Raw genomic sequence first — 23315 nt, forward strand, 5'->3', positions numbered from 1 at the left:
GCAGTTGAGCTAGCAACAAGATACATATCCTCTCGCCAAACCAGATGAAAAGTTTTACATCGGCAGTTGGAGAGGAGAACCTCCATGACTTCTTGGGGCCAGTCCCTATCCTTTTATCCAAGCCTCTCAACGGCCAGGCATGGAAGTTCAAGGTGATAAGATTGGGATGAAGGACCTGCATCTCCCCCACCCTTCGACAGTAGTCCCCCTCTCAGCGTGTGGCCTTTCAGTGGGCAGATGTTTAAAGAGATTTGCATACCATATCCTCAGAATTAATGGTCTTGTATCTCTGGGCCTCCCGAGAACCTGCAGGCTGAATGGAATCGGTGCGAATACTTAGAGGTCAAAAATACATTCCATCAAGTAAGCATCTCCCCAGCCCCCCTCATGCGGGACAATCCCCGGGAGCATAACCGCTCACACCTCCTGTTGACACTGGAGGTGAACAGATCGACTTAAAAGGCACCCCAATCACCGAATATTTTTCGCAAGAACCTCCTGGCACAGCTCCCACCCGTGTGAGACCAAACTCTGCCTGCACAGAGCAGCTGTCACCACATTCTCATTTCAGGCCAGCTCAGCAGTGGATAAGATGATCTGATTCTCCAACCAAAGCTGCATCACCTTTTTGCAAAGGGGTAGCAACCCTACACCTCTTACCCATTGTAAATGTAGTGCATGGCCACCATGTAGTCCGTCAGTATCAGGACACTTATCCACTTGATGGAAGGGAGGAAGGCCTTCAGGGCAAGCCAGATTGTTCACAGCTGTAAACCTGGACTCCGGCATCAGCCACATCCCATTCTCAAGAGATTCCCCTCAGGTGGGTACATCCAGCCTTTCAGGGAAGCATCCGTCACAACTGTCATCTCTGGCCAGTTCCCAGACTGGTCCCCTGCCATGAAATTGTCCCTTCGGACCTGCCATGACAGATCTATGGCTACTCAAGTCAAAACTCAGACCAGACACCTCCACCCCTCATGTCGCCCAAGAACTGGGACCAGTGCAATCGGCGGGACCACTAACATGATCCCACCATAAGCCATGCCTGTAACACCAAGAAAATGCAGGATGCCATCAGACCCAGAAGGCGCAGAAAGGCTAGGGTTTGCAACTCTTAGTTCTAGAAGCATTTCACCATCTGTAAGATATTCGAAACTCTGTCCTTGGGAGGAAACTCATTCCCCGATCGGGAATCGAACACCACTCAGATGGAAAGGAGCCTCTGAGACTGAGAAAGGGTCATCTGGGACTTGCTGAAGTTGAGGAAGGAGCCTAAACTTTGCAGGAGGCAGCATGTGCGATCTAGAGGGGAACCGCTTGCTCAGGGGACCTGGCCTTGTGTCGTCCAGGTAGGGAAAGATGTGCATCTTTTACCTCCCGAAGCGTGTAGGCCAAAAGAAAGCATGATAAAATGTGAGTCTTGCCAATTACAAACCTTAGGACCTTCCTGTAATTCTGGTGGATGGGCACATGGAAATAAGGATCCTGAAGGTCTATGGGCACAACTCCTGAATGGCTAAGGCCTGTACCTTCACAAGCTTGAAACGGTCCTCTAAAGGGCTGGCAGGCGGACATAGAAATTAAGTAATGGACAAGGATTTAAACGGAAGCACGCATTGCTATTTGAATATAATATGAAAGCAGATACAAGGCAACTGAATACTGAACGAAATGAAAGCAAGTTGTGAACATTCTTGAACCTTGAGTGTGGTGAAAGGAAGCTTGTGAATCTTAATGAAAGGAAGTATGTGAACTGTACTGAAACAATGAACTCCAAAATGAGAAACCAAGCATTGGCAATAGCCAAATTACAAGGAACAGTATTACCTGTGAAACAAGTGCTAGCAAAGCCAATAGAGCACAAAGTTGTACAATATGTGAAATCCAGCATTAACCAAAGCCAAGAGAGTTCAAGGAACTATATGTTATAAGGAAACAAGCATTGGCAAGAGCCAAGAGAACAGAAGCACGTGTAACAAGTGCATGGTGTCGCACCAACGATAGTGTCAGGAGAGTGTGAAATGCGAATGAAGCAAGCATCACTGTTGAGAAGCAGTGGATTGGTGTTGATGGAAAAGCAGTCACAAAATGTTATTTGATGCGTGACCTATAATGGGTGGACTGTGTCGTCCGACAACTGTGCCTAGACCGGGTTACCCTGAATGGAAAAGCCACTGAGAAAACAAATAAAGAAGCTTGTGTTTTGCAATAACCTTTTAGGTGATTTTAAAGTCAGGTGTTATTTTGAAAGCTGGAAGATTTGAACTCTTGGGGAAGGGATAGGATACCCCTGGCCCTTGTGGACTGTTTTGAACTTGGGGAAGAAGGGGAAGCGGATTGCAAGCCAAGCGCTAGAGGAAGTTCTAAACTTTATTTTGAACACTATTCAGTTTTTATGTCAACATCCCTACACATTGGTATGCATGTCATTGTGAGGGCAAGTATAGGTTTTGGGAACACAGATCATTATTTTGGACTTCCTGACGCAGACCATTGTTAGTTTTCTTTAGGTAGGGAAATCACACTTTAGAATAGGGCACGTTAGGCATTACTCAATCCTGCCTTTTGAGTTAATAAAACTTTGTTAAACTACCTTGAACCTGGTGTCTGTGTCCGACTCTTGATTCCTTCACACTGCACAGCATTTCGTAGTGCAGGGGTGAGAAATTAAAAGGTTTCACCAATGGCACTGAAGGCTGGCTCAGACCTCTGGGCAAAAACAAAAGAAAGTAGAACTACTACCATCAAGGCTACTACCCAATTCTTGTCAGTGAGTGAAACAAAAATGGAAATCGGGGAGCCTGATTGGATTTTGCTAAGGGAATGAATCCCTAGGTTCGTAACCCAAGAGTTTGTCCAGAAAGAAGAAAGATCGAATAAGGAGACTCACACGTGTCAAAAGTTGTGAATGTAAAAAGTTTGTATTGAAACAAAACTCAAAGGAACACATTTGGAAACAATATATATGAGACAAATTTGTAAGGGTTGTAAACATAGAAGGTTTAAGTCAAAGAAAAAAACAACATCAAGGAAATACATTTAAAGAAACAATGTGTCAGACAAATTTCAGTAATCTAGACAATGAATAACTAAGTATACATTTAAAGAAACAATGTGTCAGAGACAAATTTCAGTAATCTAGACAATGAATAACTAAGTAGAATATTTGAGAATATCAGAATAACATCTGAAAACAATATGCGAAAATAAATTTCAATAATCTAGACAACTAATGGTTCTAGATTTAGGCCATGCTCCATGTGTGGTGCATGTAAGAGTCAAAAAAGTTGAAAAAGGTTTGTGGGACCTGTAAGTATCTAGGTCCTGGAGTTGCTTCTATTCATGGAAGCATCTCATCTTGCAGGTGCCAACGTGACAGGGGGAACTCGGTCAGCTTATAAAGTCCAATTGCTGGCCTGTGAATGTCTGTTCAATAGATATTGGTCTAACATGTAAATCAATACAGCCCCCTTGCACATGGTACACGTTTCGGCGGGAGAGTTGTCCCATTAGGAAAAACTTCTGAGGGACACATTCAGACCTCTGGGCACCTACACCTCTTGCGAGCATAGTGCACCATCTCAGACTCAGTGATCTGAGACTTCCCTCGTTGTGCAAAAGTTTGGAAACGCGGGGGCAAGCAACCGCGGACTCGTTGGTTGATCAACTGCCAATCCTAGGGACTTGGAAGTGACTTTTGAAGCTCTATATTTCTCCGACACTTGCTCCGAAAAGTTAGGCTCTGTCAAAAGGCATGTCTAGTCAGTTAGCCTGCACGTCAGCAAAGCCAACAGTTTTCAGCCACAAATACCTGGAAAATATGGTAGCTGTCTCCATGGCCCTGGCTACACAATCTGTTTCCAGCGCATTTTTACTGTCCTGTACCAGCTTTTTAATCCTGGTCCCTTTGAGTTAGCAGTGGCAGCTTGAGCCAGCAAGCTTTTGGACAAAGCATGCTCAAAATAGGTAGCTCATATCCATTGAGGCCACCTTTGTATTTGCTAGATCTAGGCAAGGCCTCATCGCCAAACAAGAGGTTCGCCGACATAGTTACTGTTATGGCAACAGGTAAAAGGTAGGACAGTTTCTCTTTGAGGGCATCTGTACAACTTCTTCACGTTGCACTTGTTTAGACAGAGGCTAGAGCCCCAATGCATCCACCACATTTTGAACAGTCTGCCAGAGAGCTGCATTCGGATGTCATATTGTGAGGCCTTAGCTACATACAGGCCTGGGGTTAGACAAACCGGATCACATCCCTAAGGTCAACAGCAAAGTCGATAAGGTCCAGCTCTCTGAAGGTTGGATTATCCCTCCGCCCCTGACAAACCTTGTGGCCGCCAGATGCACATGACCCATTTGACCCATGTTTGTTCTCAGTAGAGGGGCAGTCACACTCCTTTGTAACTTGTGGCCTCCAGGCTGACGTTGCCCCGATCATAGGTCTGCCTCAAGGGTTTGAGCCCAAGAGGTATCAAGCGCACCTTCCTAGTCATAAATGTCATACATAATTGGAAGCATCTGCTTCTGGAGGCCAGGGAGCAGTATACCCTACCCAAGTACAGCTGAAGGAAGTTGACTACACCCTGCTTCAACACAGTAGGCACAGGGGCTTCCATTATTGATGTTCTAGTTGCTTCAATCACAATTTTCTTTGTTGGCATGGGGTTGTAGCCCTGAAGCTTACAGACAACACTCTCTGGTTCCCTGCCAGTGTACGTAGGTACAGTGGGACCCTGTGTGAGAGTCAGCTTCAAGCTACGGGACGGTTGGTGCTTTTGAGAAAATCACGAGCATTGTAAGCCTGAAGTTCTCACACTCATAGGTGGAGGTATGGTGCTCTTGCATTTTGTGGGCCGACAAGAATTAAAACTACCTGCTCCTAGAGTACTACCTTATGTGTTTTGTTCCGCATCTCCGTAAGCTTATTCTTTGGGTGTGGGAAGCTCAGACACCCTCCCCGCCTTCAATCGACTTCTGGAAAGGGTCTCGGTAGAGTTAGTATTGCAGCCAATGTGGTTGCAAGATTAAGGATCGCTTTGGGATTCATGCCCGACAGGAATCACTGAGATGTGTTCCGCCATTGAACACCATACATATTTTATGGGGGTGGGGCGGCCACAGTGAACAATATCTTCGAGGGGCAGCACTTGAATCCCAACATTTTGAAAGAGCCTGAAATGGTTAGGACGGAATGATGCAGAGAAAAATCCAATGAGAAACGTTCCCAAAGCAGTGTGCAAAAAAAAAAAAAGAACCGAGGTCCGGGGCGTCATGCTACCTATTTGTACCATGATCGTTGGCATTCCTAGAACAGTAATGAACTACAGTTACATGCTTTGTGCCAAAGCACATGATGCCACTGGCTGGATTAAAATGTTTGATGCCAACTGTGCCAATGGAGCTATATCAGAAGATGAGGAATCTGTGGGAGAAGGATGTAGGTGATTTGACCAAATCCATGTTTTGAAAAGAGTGAAGTGACTGAATTTTTTAATTTTTGTATTGAGTGGGGAGACGCCCCAAAGCCCCCCCCCTACCTTTATTAATATCCCTTACCCCACCCTCACATATTTTAAACTTTTTTTTCCGGTAAAAAAAATAAACACAAATGTGGTCACTTATTCCTCAAAAACATTGGATTCGGTCACTTGAACGGTATCGGTGGAAGGATGCCATGCATTAAAAACAGTTTATCCTGACTTAACCAGAGGAAAATGCTGCACGTGGGAAATTAGGCACAGGTTGTCTATTAGTTACACCCGTTGACGAAAATGACACTGTCCCTCCTAGCTTAAAAATGTGAGACTGACACAAGCCATGGTGATAAGACAGTTGAAGGGTGTACCAAAAGTTACATTGTTACCTTTGAAAAGGGCATTTCGTGGAGCTGCAAAGGTTACAGCAGGGAAGAAACAGGACCATAGTTTGATGGCTTTACTGCAGCTTCGTTCTAAGTACGTGTTATTTTTTTAAATAGGCTGCTTGATGTAGAAGGCCATTAAAATCCGGAAGTCCATGATTTACCTAGATGAGACCGTCAGTTGACTCCTATGCAACACTATGCAACTCTGGCCTGGCTGACCTCTTTCCTCTCAGATCAACCCTCCCAGGTCCAAATTTGGGTCCTTCCTTTAATCCATCTTCTTCTCTACCTGTGGTGTTCCCCAGGGGTCTAACCTCTCGCCCTGGCTTTTCAACTAATACCTGGCAACTCTTGCCCACTGCATTGGCACTTTCTGCTCAAATTTCCAGTGTTACGCTGACAACACAACTCATTTTCAGGCTGCCCTCTGTCACCTCCTCTCCCTCTCTCATCTCTGATTGCCTAACTGCCATTCAAGATTGGTGTTCCACCAATGATCTTTGTCTGAATGCCAGCAAGACGGAGATCCTCCTCATCGGCAGACTTTCACCATCCTTTTCCCTCACTCTCTGGCCGGCCTCCCTTGGCCCTCCTCCTACCCCCACTTGCGAGGCTAAGAACCTCGGGGTCATCTTTGACTCCACCCTTTCCTTCTCCACCCACCTCTTTGATGTCTCTAAAAAGTCGAATTTCCGACTGCACCTCCTCAGAGGTACTCTGCCTTTCCTCTCCTTCCCCAAGAAGCTCATGGTATCCTAAGCTCTGGTTCTCTCTAGCTTGGACTATTTTAACAGCCTCTTTCTAAATCTACCTGCCTCTACTCTCCGCCCTCTGCAACTAATCCAGAACAGGACTGTGAGACTTGTCCTTGGCCTCAAGCCCTGGGATCGTATCTCTCCAGCTCTGAAATCTCTCCATTCGCTCCCAGTGGATGAAAAGATTAAATTCAAAACCCTCTGCATTGTCCACAAGGCTTTCTGGGGCCTGGGTCCAAAATACCTTCAGCCATCCCTCTGCAAATACCTCCCCCCTCGAGCTCTTCGCTCCTCTACCTCCAACTCCCTCCGGGTCAGTCGTTTTTCAAAGAAACGAGGTGGGGGTAGATCTCTCTTCAGTTGGGGCCTCCCTCTGAAACAGCCTCCCTGCCACTCTAAAACTTGAGAACCATCTCCGGTTCCGGAAGCACCTCAAGACCTTTCTCCTTTCTTCTGCCTTCGCTCCCCCTCTCCCCTGCTGATCTGTTCTCTCTTGGCACTGTGCACCTGGCCACCCTCTGTCCTTCGGGCCCAGGTACCTGCTCACCCTGCCACCCTCTTGCTGTGCATCCGGGCCACCCCTTGCACTGGGGTCTGTATCTGTACCCATACAGCCCCCCCTTTTTCTTCCTGCGCTTATCAGACCTACCCTGTCTGCTACCTTAAACTTAGCACTTGTAATTGCTGGCTGCATTACCACTGTTTGTTGCCTTTATTATTTATCCGTTTCTCCTCTGCTTCGCACTTTCCTCTTCTCCCTCCTTCCATGCACTTTTCTCCTCCCCCTTTCCCATGCACTTGCGCATTCTCAATGTCACTGGGCCTAGTAAGATCGCGGTTTTTGTTCTCCCCTGTTGCCTTGTCATGCTCTGAAACACTTGTGTACGAGCGCGATAGAAATAAAATATCAAAAAAGCATACCATAGATATGCAATTGGAGATTCTAAAGGTTTCTACATGTCGGTGTTAGTGTTGCAGGTGCAAGGTTGGCCATTTGTGTATATTTTTCTGTTCTCTGCTTTCTATATGCGAGACATTTAATTTCCATGTTACTGGATTAATTTCACACAGAAACTTTCCAATTACATGTGCTGAATCTTTTTTCCATGTTTAATGTGCCCAAAGTCATGTTGTATACGAAAAACATCTAAGGTTTGTCCCCTGAATACAATTTCTTACAAAGTAATTATCATGCAAGATCTTGTCAGGTGTCTAGAAGAACGCCCATAGTAAAATCTAGCTCTAACGCAGACATAGTGCAGTCCCCGAATCGGGCCAGAGGCCGCTGTCACCGTACATTTGGCAACATAACATGGCGAGTCCTCCCAGTGATTGCCGTCCAAGGTTAGGACTGAATCAGCAGTAACATGCAGAATTTTTAAGAAGCCCTACATACAAATGAAGATGCTCTACCTCAAAAGAGATTCTGAATAAGCAAATGTTATTCCAATGTGATGCTTGCATCAGGTCTAATATGGGCCGATTGTGTCCCTTAACTTTAGAGTCGCCCCATGGAGAGAAGTGCTGCTTCCGATGTGCCCAAGCTTTATTTCTTTAACTTGGAGGTTAATTGCCCGTGGTGTTAACTGTAGCACAAAATACACGCAGAGTTGTTAACCTCTGCATTCAGCTTTCAGTAAATCAGTCGCTTTCTGTTCCTTGCCTCCTCAGACACATTCAATTTTACATGCCTTCAGTGGCCAGCTAAGAAATTCTCAGACCATTCAGGAGACCTTGCAGACTAACGAGAAATGCGTGTGTTCCATTGACAATGTAGGACCTCCAGAACAGTCACCAAGCTGAGGCCTTGCGGTCCCACCGCAGCAACACATCATTGGTGGCCAGGGATGTGTCACACACTTGAAATGCTGTCTCTGAGATCTGCACAGAAGACTTCGGGTCTCTTGCCAAATGTAAGCCAACAATCTAGCCCTTAGCAGGACCTCCGAAATGAAGCAAACTTCTTTGCTGAAGTGCTGCAAAGTCTTGTCCTCCAGAAGGCTGCCTGCTCCTCGAATCTGGGATGGGACCACTGCACCAGCAAAGATGAGGAACGTCTGGTGAGCTATTGGTGACTAAAAAGGCACGAGACTAATTCCTGTCTAGTTCTGGTTGCTGAGCCTCACTTGTACATTCTGCGTCCCACTAAGTGCCATAGTCTGGGGCAAAAGGGCTTGAGATGCTGGGGAGTGTAGACAATATATTCTTTAGGCTGTGTTCCCTTATGCAGAGGCCTCCATATATGTAGTGAGACATGGGTTGTCGAGGTGGTGGGGCGCTAGTTTCTCTGCACCGCTGAGTCAGTGATCTGGGCTGCAGCATGCAAATCTGGGACACATGACTGCTAGGCAGGAAGAAGAAAACCAGGGATGGCAAATCTAAGCATGGACTGATTCTGCGAGGCCCCCTAGCATCTTAGTACCACATACATCCACCAGCAGAATGGGGGCACATAGTCTGAATATTTCAGACTTCCTGCGCCACAAACTCTACGGTCCTTAGTGGTACTGGGAAGCCTAATCGTTGAAAGTGCAGCTGCCATTTAGGGCACTCTCCATCCTTCACCAAGGCAGGGCCCTATTGAAGTGCCTCACTGCATCCCTCTATGCCCTATGCCAGTATGGGAATGGACATGAGGCCTTGGTTTGGAGCGTGCATCTCTGGAGCCTAAAACATTGGCTTCTGCATGGCACACTGTAAAGCCACAACCCCTCCTCCCCCCTAACATATTAACAGTTTCCCATAACAAGGACAACGTTAATAACCTATGAGAAAGGAACTCTACCTTTACTTTTCATGTGAAAATCAGTCTGCTATAAAGGGATCCGAGTGAATGCTGCACAGAAAGTGACTGTGGCAAACAGATGCAGCTTTCCAAGACAAGACATGCATTTTCGGAACAGGTACACGAGAGCACCAACAAGCATATTGGGGAATGGCTTGGATGAAGTACTGCTTAATCACAACAACAAAGAGGTGGGAAAATAAAAAGACATCTTTGAAAAAAAAATCAAGGTAAGATGCTCTCTCAATTATTAATTCCTATACAAAGCAAGCTCCCCATGCTTGAAAGTAAATCACCTAAAATATAATATTCCATATATTTTAAAGAAAAATAAAAGTGGAGGAAAAAGCACTGCAAACCAAAAGGGTAAACGCATCTGCATAACCGATCCAACACAAGGCAGAAAAGAATTGGCAACTGGGCACTAGTGAGGTAGGAAGTGGGATGAGGCAGTACTGGCATGGGCACCTTTCAAAATGTAAGCTTTTTTTAAAATACTGAACGCAAGGAACAGTTGCTCGCCGGGCATGCCACAAAAGCAAGGTTGTCAACAAGCTGGAACAGAGGGAGTGCATGTGGGTTCTGGATATACCACTGCAATCTTCCTATCCGAGTGCAGTCTTCCCTTTAATTGTACGTTCAACTGCAATGGTGACAAGAAAAACCTTATGAGCTCTGAAATAAAGTACATTTTAAATTAAGCATGGTTACTGACAACAGTGTACGGCCAATGGGTTCGATTGCTACAAAAGGGATGACTACTTATGTTTAACTAAATAAATTGGATCAGTTTCAACATTTAACAATATTATTGAAAATAGATTGTAATAATCAACATGAAGTGATTGCGATAAATTAGGACCTTTGCTTTAGGCTACTGTGGGCGTTGCAGCATGGAATTGGCTGGTTATGCTTCGAGGTCACAAGAAAACAGTATCCTCAATTTGCAAAGAAATTTGTTGAGCAAAAAGCAGTATAACAAATGTTTTTGGGATAGCATACTTTTCATGTTTTTCCATACACCCACAATATTGACAGATCCATTTCAAACTAAATGCGTTTAAAGGAAACCTAATGAATGCCCCCGCACTGAAATGACTGATGTTAAGTGCTCACAATCTAACCTTGTTATTAGGCAAAACACGCACTGTTATGAGCATGTGCAACACAGCACCAAGCACCAACACGAAATGCTTCCACCAAAAGCAAAGGGGGACGCTTTGGTGAAGTAAACATGCGTTAAATGAATTCCATGCTGCGCCACACCAATGGAAACACACATTTAAGGGTACAATTGTCACAGATAGTTATGCCCTAAAAATAAAGGTCAGAGCCCAGATGGGAACGTTTGTCTTCCCGCTAAGCGTCACATGAATAACTGTATAAATGTGTTCCTTGACAATATAACAGCACTAACAGACTACTTATATTTCGCCAGTCCCAAAGAAATACATACTTCGTATGCTCAGTGGTGGTTTGTACTACTAACTGAAGTATGACAGCAGTGGAAGGGGAGAAACATTAAACTAGCAACTTTAGAGGCAGGCAAGGAAGTTTCGTAAACGTATCCCACATCACAACCTGCAACATGGGAGACATTAGGGTAACAATGTCCAGCTAACTTTTGCCTGCATTACATGGATGGACGAAACAAATGAAACATGTCTGCATCCAATTTGCATGCAAGTCTATTTCGCTGGGTCAAACGGAAGAGATGAATTTTGCCGATCTGAAGTGATCCAAAAAATGATAAACCTCTGTGACAAATGCATACCCGGCTGTTAAAGCTCCTGCAAAACCATGGCAAACAAGCAATGCCTCTCGGGACTTCTTACGTGGTAACAAGAGAGAAGGCAGCCTATGCCGAAAAGGGGTACAGGATTAGATGTCATGGAGGGCTAGCCGGAAGATCTCATTGGTGCACACCCAAGTATCGCCAACATTTTTCAACAAGAATGTTTGCTGGAAACCTAGAACTTGATCATCATCTGCCTGAGCAGGACAGGAAAAGAAAGGAAGAAAGAAAACTAGGTAAAAATCAAAAGATACCAGACTTGTTCAGACCTGGCAAGAGACTGATTCACCGACTTAATGGCAGTACCATCTCTGCTATTCCTAAAAATATAGGGTTCAAAACGACAAAGCATCATAGAAAAAAACGACCACCATTCATGTGAAAGGAGAGATTACACATTGAAAAGTACTTCCTAAATAAACTTAATGTATGAGATTGCTCAAAAACTGAAGCTGCTGATCCTTTACTTGGCAACACTAGGCTGGCTATATGGGATTACCCAACATCAACTGCACATTAGTGGCTTGACATGGTCCCACCACCTTGCGGGTGAACTGCACTGAATGAGTCGGATATATTCAATTTAATGCATGTACCCATCAGTTTCTAAACATATTACACCATATTTGGCACCAGGAACGAGATCTAGATTGCTGCAAAAATAACCACCAGTTTTTGTTCACCATCCGCCATGCCACCATCTCTGTAGTTCTCTTCTCTGCATTCCACCTACCCTTTCTTCCGTACTGGTACTCTGAAATAAACATTCAGCAGGTGGCATAAAAAATGGATGCCAGAGTGGGAGGCGTTACTAACTGGGCTCCGATAGAGTTTTCTTCGACATTAACAGTGGCATTATTAAAGGCTAACATAACAAAGTTCACATAGTTGGGCTTTGCGATTACAGAAACCAACTAATACACTGGCTTGCTCCAGTCCTTTTATGGGTATACCTAATAATAAATGAGTGGAAAACACAGATAAAGCAGCACTCCAAGCATTGATCTTTAATAAGGACCACAGAGGATTTGAATGCAGGCACTTAGGCCCCCTAACGCATTATGATTGGGTCTAATTGACCGGTGACTTTGGAAAACACCTTAAAATGCATATCATGAAATACTAGAGGTTATTGCTCTTTTTTAGTTCACCCTCATGGTACCCAGATTATTGAACAGAGCAAGGTTTCCTTCTTACAAGAAACTGTGTGTCCTATATTTTTTCTTATTGATGGTTTTCAGATAATTTTTAATCCTGCTGTTCCCTCCCATAGAGGTCGGGCTAGTGGCGGCCTGGCGAGTGGCACAAAGCAGGCACATGACATGTGCCACCTCAAGGGCAAATTGTTCTCCCCATTTGTTCTGGCAGCAACTTTTAGACCAAAAGAAAATGTGACCTCATCGATATTACTAGTTAATGGCTATGATCTGGTGGAGGGCACATCAACTATGTTTTGACGGATTTCGCGCTTTCCTTGAGATGTGGTCCAATCAACATTTTTATTACCCTCCGTGACCATGCTATTTTTTTTTTAAACTTTAGTTTTTATTTGCATTTTTATATAACAAACAAAAAGAACTGATCAACCCCTTTTTCCCCCCCTCCCTTTGCCACCCCACCCCGAACCCCTCCCACCCCCCTCTTTGCGTGTCCATTCCAGTGACTTCTTCATGGGAGACTCCTTGCATTGGCTCCACCTCCTGAGCTTCGAAGGCGATGCGATTCGTGACCTTGTCTTCTGCTGACTTCTTGCCGCCGTACCCCAGGCTGTGGGGGCCCAGCTCACGGTGTCCTGTTTTACGGGGCTAGACCGGTGCCCTTATGGACGGGCTTCTTCTCTTAAGTTCAATGAACGTCCCTTCCCCAGGATTGCTGCACCCTGCACCAGTCTGTGAGGAATGAGCTAGTGTCATTGTTTACCATGGCAGTTCATTTGTCCATCAAAAACATGTTTTTTACTTTTTTCAGCCAGTCTTCCTTGGATGGGGCTTCCGGGCTCTTCCATTTCTGGGCCAGGGAAACTCTGCCCGCTCTCAGCATGGTTTCCCACATCCTTGGATATCGGTGGAGCTCCGTTTCCTCCGGGGGGAGGCCCAGCAGCATCGTTAAGGGATCTAGCGGCAAGCGGTCCTCTGTTACTTCCGCTATCCAGTCCCTCACCGACTCCCAGTAGGACTGTACTTTCGGGCAGGACCACCACATGTGGCTTCTAAATCCCCTCTGCCCACAACCTCTCGGGCACCTCGGTGACACCCCTGAGAACATTTTAAACAGTTTCACCGGGTCCCTATGCCACCCCTGTAATATCTTGAAGTTATGCTCCATGTCCGAGGTGAATAGGTTCCCGTGAAATGCTATCTTAAATATTTTGGCCCAGGCATCCTCAGAGATTTCCTCGCCTGCCAGGTCGTTCTAGAACGAGCGGAAGCTCCTTCTTCCTTGTAAGTCGTAGGTATTTAGTAACTTATACATACAAGACACCGCCCCCTTCCTGGAAGATGCTGAGTCCAGGAGTTTCTCAAAGGGAGTCAGCTGCCTACTCAGGTGTGGGCCCCACGATTGGTCGCAGAGGATGCCCTTCAGGCGGAGGTATTTGAAGATGGAAAGTGATCCTTGTCCGAGAGCATCCTTCAGTTCCTCATAAGACAGGACTTCGCCCTCTCTGAACATCTGCCCAGCCCACTCCAGTCCCTTATCTGACCAGATCTGAGAGTGCCTGAACCCCAGCCCTCCCAGGTTGATAGGGTGGCCCCAGAGAGAGGACATCGGGGACGGCCATGTGGTGAGGTGAGCGGAGGATGCCCTTCAGGGGATGCCCTGCAGGGGCCCTCTTTCCAGATGTCCCAGAGGACTCCCAGGGTCGGATGGGATCTTAGGTGTTTCGGGATCTTCCTGCGTGGTGCCCATAGGAGGTCTCGGACTTTTAGAGGGTGGGCATCCATATCCTCTAGATAAGACCAGTACGTTCCCAGCCCCATGTGCTCCAGGAGGACACGCAGTTGGGCCGCGCAGAAGTAAAGGTGGAAGTCCGGTAGCCCAAATCCCCCCTCCTCCCTTGGCAGCGTCAACGTGGCCCTGCCGGTTCTCGGGGTTTTCCCCTGCCATACAAAGTCTCGTACCCCGTTCTGTAGATCTCTGAAGCTCTGTACTGGGACATTGGTTGGGAGTGCAGTAAAGAGGTACAGGAGCCGTGGGAGTACGTTCATTTTCACTGCAGTCATTCGGCCGTACCAAGAGAGGATCATCTTCCCCCATCTCCTCAAGTCTGAAGTGATCACCGCAATCATGGGGTCGTAATTAGCTGCTCCCAAGTTCGTTAGGTCCCTGGTGAGAAGTACCCCCAGATACCTTATGGCGACCTTCCCCACCTTAATCCCGTGAAACCTGTCCAGAGGGTCTAGCACTGGGTCCATTGTTCTCATTGGAAGCATGACAGATTTCCCGGTGTTTATTTTTAGGCCAGAAAAGCATCCAAATGCCAAGACCAGGGCCAGGAAGGGGGAGAGTGAGGAGCCCGGGTCCACCAGGTAGGCCAGGACATTGTCCGCGAACAGGGAGAGCTTAAATTCAAATTCACCCCTTTTAATACCCTTGATGTCCGGGTGGGCTCTGACCGCTATTGCCAATGCCTCCATCGTGAGGACATATATTAGGGGGGAGAGTGGGCATCCCTGCCTCGTCCCGCGGGAGAGGGGGAATGATTCGGACAATGTCCCATTCACCTGTACCCTTGCCGTTGGGGCTCTATAGAGGGCAGCTATCCAAAGCATACGAGTTCCAAAGCCCATCCTGCGGAGGAGGAGTTCCATGTAGCGCCACTCCACCCTGTCAAAGGCCTTCTCTGAGTCCAAGGAGAGGACACATGCGTCCAATTCCGATGACTGGGCGAAGTGGAGCAGGTCTATTTTGCGGATGTTATCTGATCCCTGCCTTCCTCTGATAAAGCCTACCTGGTCCCCGTGGACTAACTTCGGCATTATACCTTCCAGCCGCCTCCCCACCACCTTGGCCAAGATCTTCACGTCAATGTTTAATAGTGATATGGGGCGGTAGGAAGAACAGTCCGCTGGATCCCTTCCCTCTTTGGGCAAGACCGCCATCACGGCTCCCATCATGGATTCAGCGAGGATGTCCCCCTCTAGCACCGCGTTGAAGACCCTCGCTAGGTATGGGGCCAGAGAGGAGCGAAATCTCTTATAAAAGAGGACGGAGAAGCCGTCCTCCCCCGGGGTAGTTCCCACCTTCATCCCGCTAATCACCTTATCCACCTCCTCCTCGGTTATCGGGCCCTCCAACCCCTCTGTCATTTCCCTGGAGAGGGATGGAATTTGTATGGAGTTCAGGAAGTTTTCTATCTGGGAATCGTCTCCATCGTATTCGGAAGAGTAGAGGGTTCTATAGTATTGTCGGAAAGCCTCTCCTAAATGGAGAGAGTCGCAGCCAAGGCGTCCCCGGGCGTCCCTCACCTCCTTCACCCTCCTGCTTCTCTGGACCTCCCTCAACTTCCAGGCTAGGATCCTATCCGCCTTGTCCCCTTTCTCATAATATTTTTGTTTGACCATTTGAAGGCTCCTCTCTGTTTTGTGTAGGAGGAGATCTTTTAGCTGGAGCCTATATTCCTCCAGTGTGGCCACCCGGTCACGCTCCAGGGGTTGCGTCGGGGAACCACCCGGTTGGAGACGGGCTATTTTTTCTCGCAGGGCTTTCTCCTGGGCACCTCTCTCCCTCTTCTTCAGAGCGCCTATTTTTATCAGGACCCCTCGTAGGGTTGCCTTGAAGGCGTCCCAGAGCGTATACGTGGCTACCTCCCCATTATCATTAAGCTCAAAGAACTCTGTTATGGAGTCCAAGACCTCTTGGGCAATTACCTCATCTTTTAACAGGGCATCGTTACATTTCCAACGCCCTCTGCTTTCCATGTTCCAGCCCATTGCGATGGTAACTCGGGCCATGTCGTGATCAGACCAGGGGACTGGGTCTATCCTGTACCTTGCTACGTACGGGCGAAGAATTTCGTCCGTCAGAATGTAGTCTATCCTGGAAAAAGAGTTATGTATGGCTGAGTAATAGGTAAAGGAGGGGATCCCTGTTCTGGGGGTCGGGATTGTATCCATCAGGCCCAGGTCCTCGTTCACTCTCCGAAAGCTCTGAGCCATGGCCTCTTCTGTGGGCCTGGGGTTGAGGGGGCCCATCCGCTTTCTGTCTATGGAGGGGTCCAGGACCATGTTGAAATCACCCCCCACCACCAGCGGGCCTTGTGTGAATAGCCTGAGCTTGTCCCTAGTTTCCTCCCAGAATTGGGCTTGGCTTTCATTCGGGCCATATACCACTGCCAGGGTAAGGGGGGGACCCCTGTAAGGAGCCCCGTATCAGCAGGTAACAGCCTTCGGGATCTTTCAAGATCGCCTCCTTTTCGAACCCTACGTTCCTTCCTATCAAAATGGCCACACCCGAAGACCTCCTCGATTCCCCCCCCCCCCCCCTGGGCTCCTTCCCCCTTGCCCAGTGTGTTTCTTGCACAAATAATAGGTCTATCTTCCCCCTTTTGAACTCTCTACATATCAGAGACCTTTTCGTGGGGGTGTTCAGCCCCAGCGCATTCAGGGTACCCACTCCCAGGGCCGGGCGGCTGTCAGCCATAATCAGTGTTTCCTGCACTAGTGATCACCAACTTCGCATCGATTCTCCCTTTTCGCTCCCCTTGATTCACCGGTTGGACGCTATTGAGATGTTCCCCCAACTGCCCCCCAAACCCTATCCCGAACAAACGAACCCAAACTAGATCGTAAACCCCCACCCCCTGCCTCGGCGTCCAGCCAGAAAGTTCCGCCATTCCTGGCATATTGGCCGGACCACCAGCCTGCCCCTCTCGGCCAGGCGATCCTTGCAAAGCCCCCTTCTTATGAGCCCCCCCCCCCACAAATTCGTCCCCGTAATTGCCCCCAATTTACTTGCTGTTCAGTGGGATTCTGGCATCAATCTTGCCTTTCGATGATCCCCGGATTGCCTCCCTGTAGGTGATTAGCTAACTTCGGTAGTCCTTAAAGATCACACTCTCCCACCGGTGCTGTCTGGGACCCTTTGGTGTTCATCCCTCAGAGTCATTCCGCTCTGCTTCTTTCGCTGGTGAGGGTGTGCTCACTTTCCTAAATTTCCGTGCCCCAGATTTTTTCCTTCTTTCGCCCGACGGGCCCAGGCCACGTGCTCCGCCCGTAGCCGGCCCTGAAGGGCCTCTTCGGGGGGAGGATCCACCACATAGTCCTGGATGGCTCCCTTGATGTCTTCCTCTGTGATCAACGTCGTCCGTTGGCCCTGGTATTCGAAGGTTAGGGAGAAGGGGAAGCCCCATCTGTATCGTACTCCCTTCTCTTTCAACAGCTGTGTGAGGGGGCGGCACATCCTGCGTTTGGATGTGTATGCAGAGAGGTCTTGAAAGATGGAGACCTGTGAGGAGTTGTATGTAATCTCTTGGGCCCTCCTGGCTGCTTCCAGAACCCGTGTCTTCTCCAGATAATAGTGGAACCGGACCAGAATCGATCGGGGGCCCCCTGCTTGTCCACCCGCTCTGTGTACCCGATCAACCGTGAGTTCAGCGGTCATCTCATCTTCGAAGAGGAGGGCGATTATGTTCCGCACCATTCGGGCGAGCTCTCTCTCAGTTTCCCCCTCCGGGACCCCAAAAAACCTGAGGTTGTTTCTCCATTCCCTGCTCTCAAAATCGTTCATTTGTCTCGACCTCTCCTCCTCGAGAGCGGATAACCTCATATTTGTCTCTATCTCTAGGGTTGTTGAGGAGGATTGATTGGATTCGACTTGTAGGAGTCTGTCCTCAACTTTGTCCACCCGTTGGTCCATCTTTTCAAACTTTTGGGCGATGTCGGAGCGCATGTCTCTAATTTCTTGCAAAATGGATGCAAAGCCCCTTTCCATTGCCTCCGTTGAGGGCGCAGCGGCCTCTGAATGGGCCATCCCCTCTGGCTTGGACCGGATCTTTTTCGTAGGGGCCTGGGTCTCGGTAGCAATATTTCTGCAGGTTCCTCTGCCAGTCCATTCGGTCCCCCCCTGGGCTCTCTGTTGGGTGTGCTTTGATTGAGGGGGGCTCCTGGTTTACTTCATGGGTCACTTTGCGGGACCACCTGTGCCCCACTGGTGAAAGGGCGGGCACACGCCCCGCCAGCCTCGGGCGGGGGCCTCACACCCGGTGTCCTCAGGGCCTTCCGCTACCTATATGACCTCCTTGAGGGGGGGAGGAGCGCTTGATTGCCGTGTTGGTTACCGCGTGGTGATGGGCAGCGGACCCGGCCAGCGTGATGAGTGTGCCCACAGCCCTTTCCTGTGGCGGGGTCTTGGGTCCGGGGAGGCGGGGGGGCCGGGTCACCTCTCTCTCCTTTTGCGGGTCTTCGCTGTGTCTGGGGGAGCGCCTCTGGGTGGGGGCCTCACGCCCAGTGTCCTCTGGGCCTTCCTCGCCCTATGTGTCTTCCTTGACGCGGGAGACCATCGCGTGGGGGCGGGCCGCGGACCCGACCTGCTCCTGTTGGTTGAGGGCGCAACCCGAGGTCCACTATGGAGGCCGGGGGGAGGGGGGTGGGGTTGGAGCAGCCGCCGTCCGCCTCGCGGGAACCCCGCTATCACCCCACGGGGGGGCCACCAAGTCCGCTCCGGAGCGCTGCTCCCGCCTCTCCGGAGGCCTGTCTGGGCCGACGCCCCCGGGTCTGGCGTATCTCCCAAGCGGCCCGCGCCTACCTCGCCTGGGAGGTCTAGAAATCCCCCCCGGTCTCCGCTTCGTCTGTCCACGCGGTGCGGGAGGACGGGCCCTCCCGTCCCAGCCTCCTGTGGCGACGAGCCGCGGCCTCCTCTTCCGGCTGCGCGGCCGCTCGGGCTCTCTGCGGCGCTCCCGCTGCTAGGTCTGCAACCCCGGATCTCTGCTCTCCGGGGGTCCCACGACCCCCCTGTTTCGCACCGTGGGGGCACCAGGGGTTCTCCCTGCCCTTCGGACCGCACTCTCGCCGCAGGGGGGTCTCGGGGGTGGGGGGTGGATCTCAGTCCTGCTTGAAACCTGGCCGATGGCGGAGCACGGGAATCAGGCAGCCATTGCCTGTGCGCCCCCTGGTGGCCGAAAAAAACGACCATGCTATTTTTAGTTGGGATTTTTATAGTGATACCGCCCATTCTAACAGGATTCATGACATTAATATCAATCCTAATACTCAGGCAACCGACTATGCTGGTCCGAAATAGACATCAAGTTCATTAATGACCTACTTAACAAGTCTAATTTCGACCTTGACTCGGCTATAAGTCATCGATTCGGACTGTTCAATATATGATCCAAATAAGAACGAAGCACAGGCACCTAAAGCAAAACAAGAGATTAAATCCCAATGGCAAATCAAATAAGGTCATACCTGATTCGCAAGTTGTTGCAGAGAAACAAATCTATCGTACTAAGTGAATGAATACAAAAAGACTAACATGAGTGTTTGTGTTAAAATTGCTACCCTTAGAAAACTTTGTACATCTTAATCCAGTTTCGGTAGGATGTAGAAACGATCAGCCAACACTGCAAATTGGACATTACTTTTTGGCTGGCTTTCATCAAATAATGCCAGAAAGTCCTGGTCCAAACTCAACGCCTACAGGAGGAGTTTCACTACTGTTGAGATTAACCCTGTACCTGAGAATATTTGGTGTGGGTAAATCGTCTATTTATACAATGAAGCCGACTCTGGCCTTGACAAATCTAATAATCTGCTACCCGACTGTACATCATTGACATTGATGGGAGTCTTTAATACGCATCATTTCCAATCTGAAAAGCTCCCGTGCTCCAGGACCTGCCGGTATACCCAATATGGTTATGAAAGCTAAACCCTCACTTTGGGCAATAATTCTTAATAAATTGTATAACCATGTATTACAATCGGGTCATGTACAGCGTAGCTGGCGCAGTTCTGTTCTTGTCCCCATCTTCAAAAGAAGTGACAGGTTGGATCCTAACAATTATAGCCTCTTGGCAATGAACGACTGAAGCCAAAAGATTTTTAAACAGTCCTTCTAAAAGACTTTGTGGTTGGGTCCAAAAAAAAAAAAAAAACTTTTGCGTCTTTTTCAGGCCGGATTTCGCAAATCATAATACAGTCACTAATATCTCGGCCCTTCAATACTTAATTGCTGCAACCAATGTTAAATCTTGTGTTAAGAATGAAGGCAAGGCGCGCACTCTGGTTCCCAGTCAAGTTTTCCTGCTGTAGCAACAAAATTGTCTTCTCCTCCAAACGTTTTCTTGACTCCAATCAATCAGGGAGGCTGTGTTTCTATTCCTTTTCAGGCGTGTCTAGTTACATTTCCTTTTCAGGTGTTTCAGGTTAATTCACATTTATGTCTAAGGATCTGGTACTTGTATTCTCGCACTCTTTTCAATTGCAGGTGACTGGGAAACAACTCCCTCCAAAGCACAAATCTTACCCTTGATAGGGGGGGTGGGAGAAAACCATGTTTATGGCTCTCCATAGTAAGGCATGATGGCCCTGGTGCTGCAGCCTCTTGAGCCCGGGACTCCTGGAACATAGTGTTAAAAATGAAGGCAAGGCGCGCGCTCTGGTTACCAGTCAAGTTTTCCTGCTGTAGCAACAAACTTGTCTTCTCCTCCAAACGTTTTCTTGACTCCATCAATCATCAGGGAGGCTGTGTTTCTATTCCTTTTCAGACGTGTCTAGTTAGTTAAATCTCAACGTAATTTATACTGATGCTACACTGATTTCAGCAAGGCATTTGACCTCTGGTTTCTAGGCCTGTTCTTTGGAAAATAAATTGACCGATGGGGGCATCGATAGGACATTATATTGTATCCAACAATTGTACTCAAATACTTGTATTTCGTTTCACTTAAATTCTTTTGGCACGTTCACAAAATACTGCGTTAAAAATAGGGGCATGGAACAGGGGTGTGTAGTAGCCCCTATTCTGCATAATTTGTATACAGCTGATATAAATCGAGTTTTCTCTACGATCTGCAATTTCCCTCCCAAAACAAATGGTATTTTTGTTCCTTGGCTTGCCTATGCGGATATATTTTATCAAACTGCTATTGGGCTCCAGCGCTCTCTGAATGACCTAGTTGGGTATACTGACAAATTCTATGGTAATCCATATAAGAAAAACTAAAACAATGTGCTTGGGGAATAAAGTCAGGGCCAAAGGCCTGTGGGTCTGGAAATTAAAACTACCACCCTTGCACAATGTTGGCAAATACATATATTTGGGCTTCCTCATCAAACTAAAAACATCTTTTATCATTCTAGGAGGAGCACATCACAAACAAAATATGGAAGAAATGGATAGTTATTGAAAATTATATAATTCATCCGGGCAGTTATAATATACAAGGTTTGTTGGAAATATATTGCACAGCCATAATTCCTAGTATACTCTATGCTCTGGTGGTGCTGCCTCTTAGGCAGGTGAAATGGCTAAAACGCCTCAAAGCCAGGCAGGATTTTACGAACAGAAACATTCCTCAAGCTGTGCCGGTCAAGGCTCTTAGATTGGAATATGGCCAGAGATCGCCATTATCATTGTGACAGGTCCAGACAGGTCCAGAGAGTTTTTCTTTTTGCCAACTCATACAGCCCAATTTGAATTCTAATCGTTTCTTGAAACTTTGTAGCGGAGCTTCAACATTCCTCTTTGACCTACATAGAATTGTTAGGTCTAGACAATGACGTGTACTTCGGAGCTCAATTACGAAATGATTATAAAAAAGAAAGTCAAATTGAGGGCTATGGAAAGCAATATAGATGCTCTGCATTCCTAGAAACATTTGTCATTTGTAAACGCATCACAATAATGAAATACTGTTAAGGGGGCACACAATGTATTTTATCCACCCGTCCCTTATTATAAGCCGTCTGCTCTAAAAACCCATGTACATTTCTGATATCCAGTGCCCACCGCAGCAGTGGCCTAAAGCCACACAAGTTTATCAAGGAACTTTGTGTCAAAGTGTTTTGAATATGGAGGCACAATAAGGCTATAAGAAGGGGAATGTGGAAGTCTACAAACTCCCTTTAACAATTTTAAGTAATCAAATATGCAACATAATGTACATATCTGTGCCTCAATATTTCCTTTTTTTTGCTACAAAATTTGGAAAATCATTGCAGCAATATCCCGCGATGGGGGTCCTATTAAAAAACTTAATATGAAGTGCTCTGAAAGTTAGTAAATTTTTTACACTTATTCAGTAGACATCAAATAGCAATCCAGAGTGGGGGCATGATGGGACTTAATTCTGCGTCATGCATAGCAGAGCATTGTCTTTCAAAGCTTCACACGCCATGACAGTTCATAATGCTAGCGGCTTTGGTGGATCATCACAGGTGTGTATAATTGGCTTGCACCACATCAGGCATGGTATCTCGTTCTTAAGCATTGGTGCTTCTTTGACCACACCCACAGAGACACCAGTCTTCCAGCAAAGACTAGAAAGGAGTTACGTTTTTTTTTACTTCATATAGCTATCAACTTCACCTTGCAGAGAAATGTGTAAACGGATAAGGAGTTTGATGAGACTGGCGTCATTATCTACCCATCAAAACACTGTATGCTCAGGGCTGGTAAATTAGTCTGCACTGCATTAGATGCACTATAATCAGTGTCAACTGTGTATGAAAAAGGATGGTTAACTTTATTTTGTCTTCTGTACTCCTAAGCATAGGATCCATAACTACCAGCCAAATCAAACGCGTGTACCACTTAGGTCTAGTGCACCTGCATACTCCCACTTCTGTCAAAGCAGACTCCTCATAACACCACAGCAATTTAACTCCTCCACGGCCGGTTTACACCAAATGTGTTTCAATTGCATTCAACCTTGAAGAAAAAGGGCCAGAGCATGTCTCGAGGCCAGGTTACAGAGAGTGCAAAGACCAAAACTACACACAACCACACATCTGCTTGCTGTCAACACTGGAATTACTTTACATTTTTTCCACCAGAAGGATCTGAACATAATGCATTCAAGGAACAGAATGACAAGGTTAGGCGGCCAATGTAAGGAGTGGCTAAATGATGTTAATCATTGGAAATACTTCAGTGAGAAACTGGTTATTT

General features: G+C 47.4%; 1 protein-coding gene across 2 annotated transcripts in view; it reads right to left on the reverse strand.

Annotated features, from left to right (window-relative positions):
* The window catches only part of NUTF2 (nuclear transport factor 2), a 352918-nt gene that overhangs the window by 34618 nt on the left and 294985 nt on the right, over window positions 1-23315 (reverse strand). Inside the window, exon 5 of one of the 2 annotated variants that reach the window (XM_069655371.1) lies at window positions 11245-11401. The exons of the other annotated variant lie outside the window; for it this stretch is intronic. Coding sequence (XP_069511472.1) covers window positions 11291-11401 — 111 coding nt within the window. The 3' untranslated portion in view covers window positions 11245-11290. The remainder of the gene's footprint in view (window positions 1-11244; window positions 11402-23315) is intronic. 2 annotated transcript variants of the gene reach the window in all.

The sequence above is a fragment of the Ambystoma mexicanum genome, chromosome 1p, assembly GCF_040938575.1.
Source record: "Ambystoma mexicanum isolate Mex_15411 chromosome 1p, UKY_AmexF1_1, whole genome shotgun sequence".
Lineage (NCBI taxonomy): Eukaryota > Metazoa > Chordata > Amphibia > Caudata > Ambystomatidae > Ambystoma > Ambystoma mexicanum.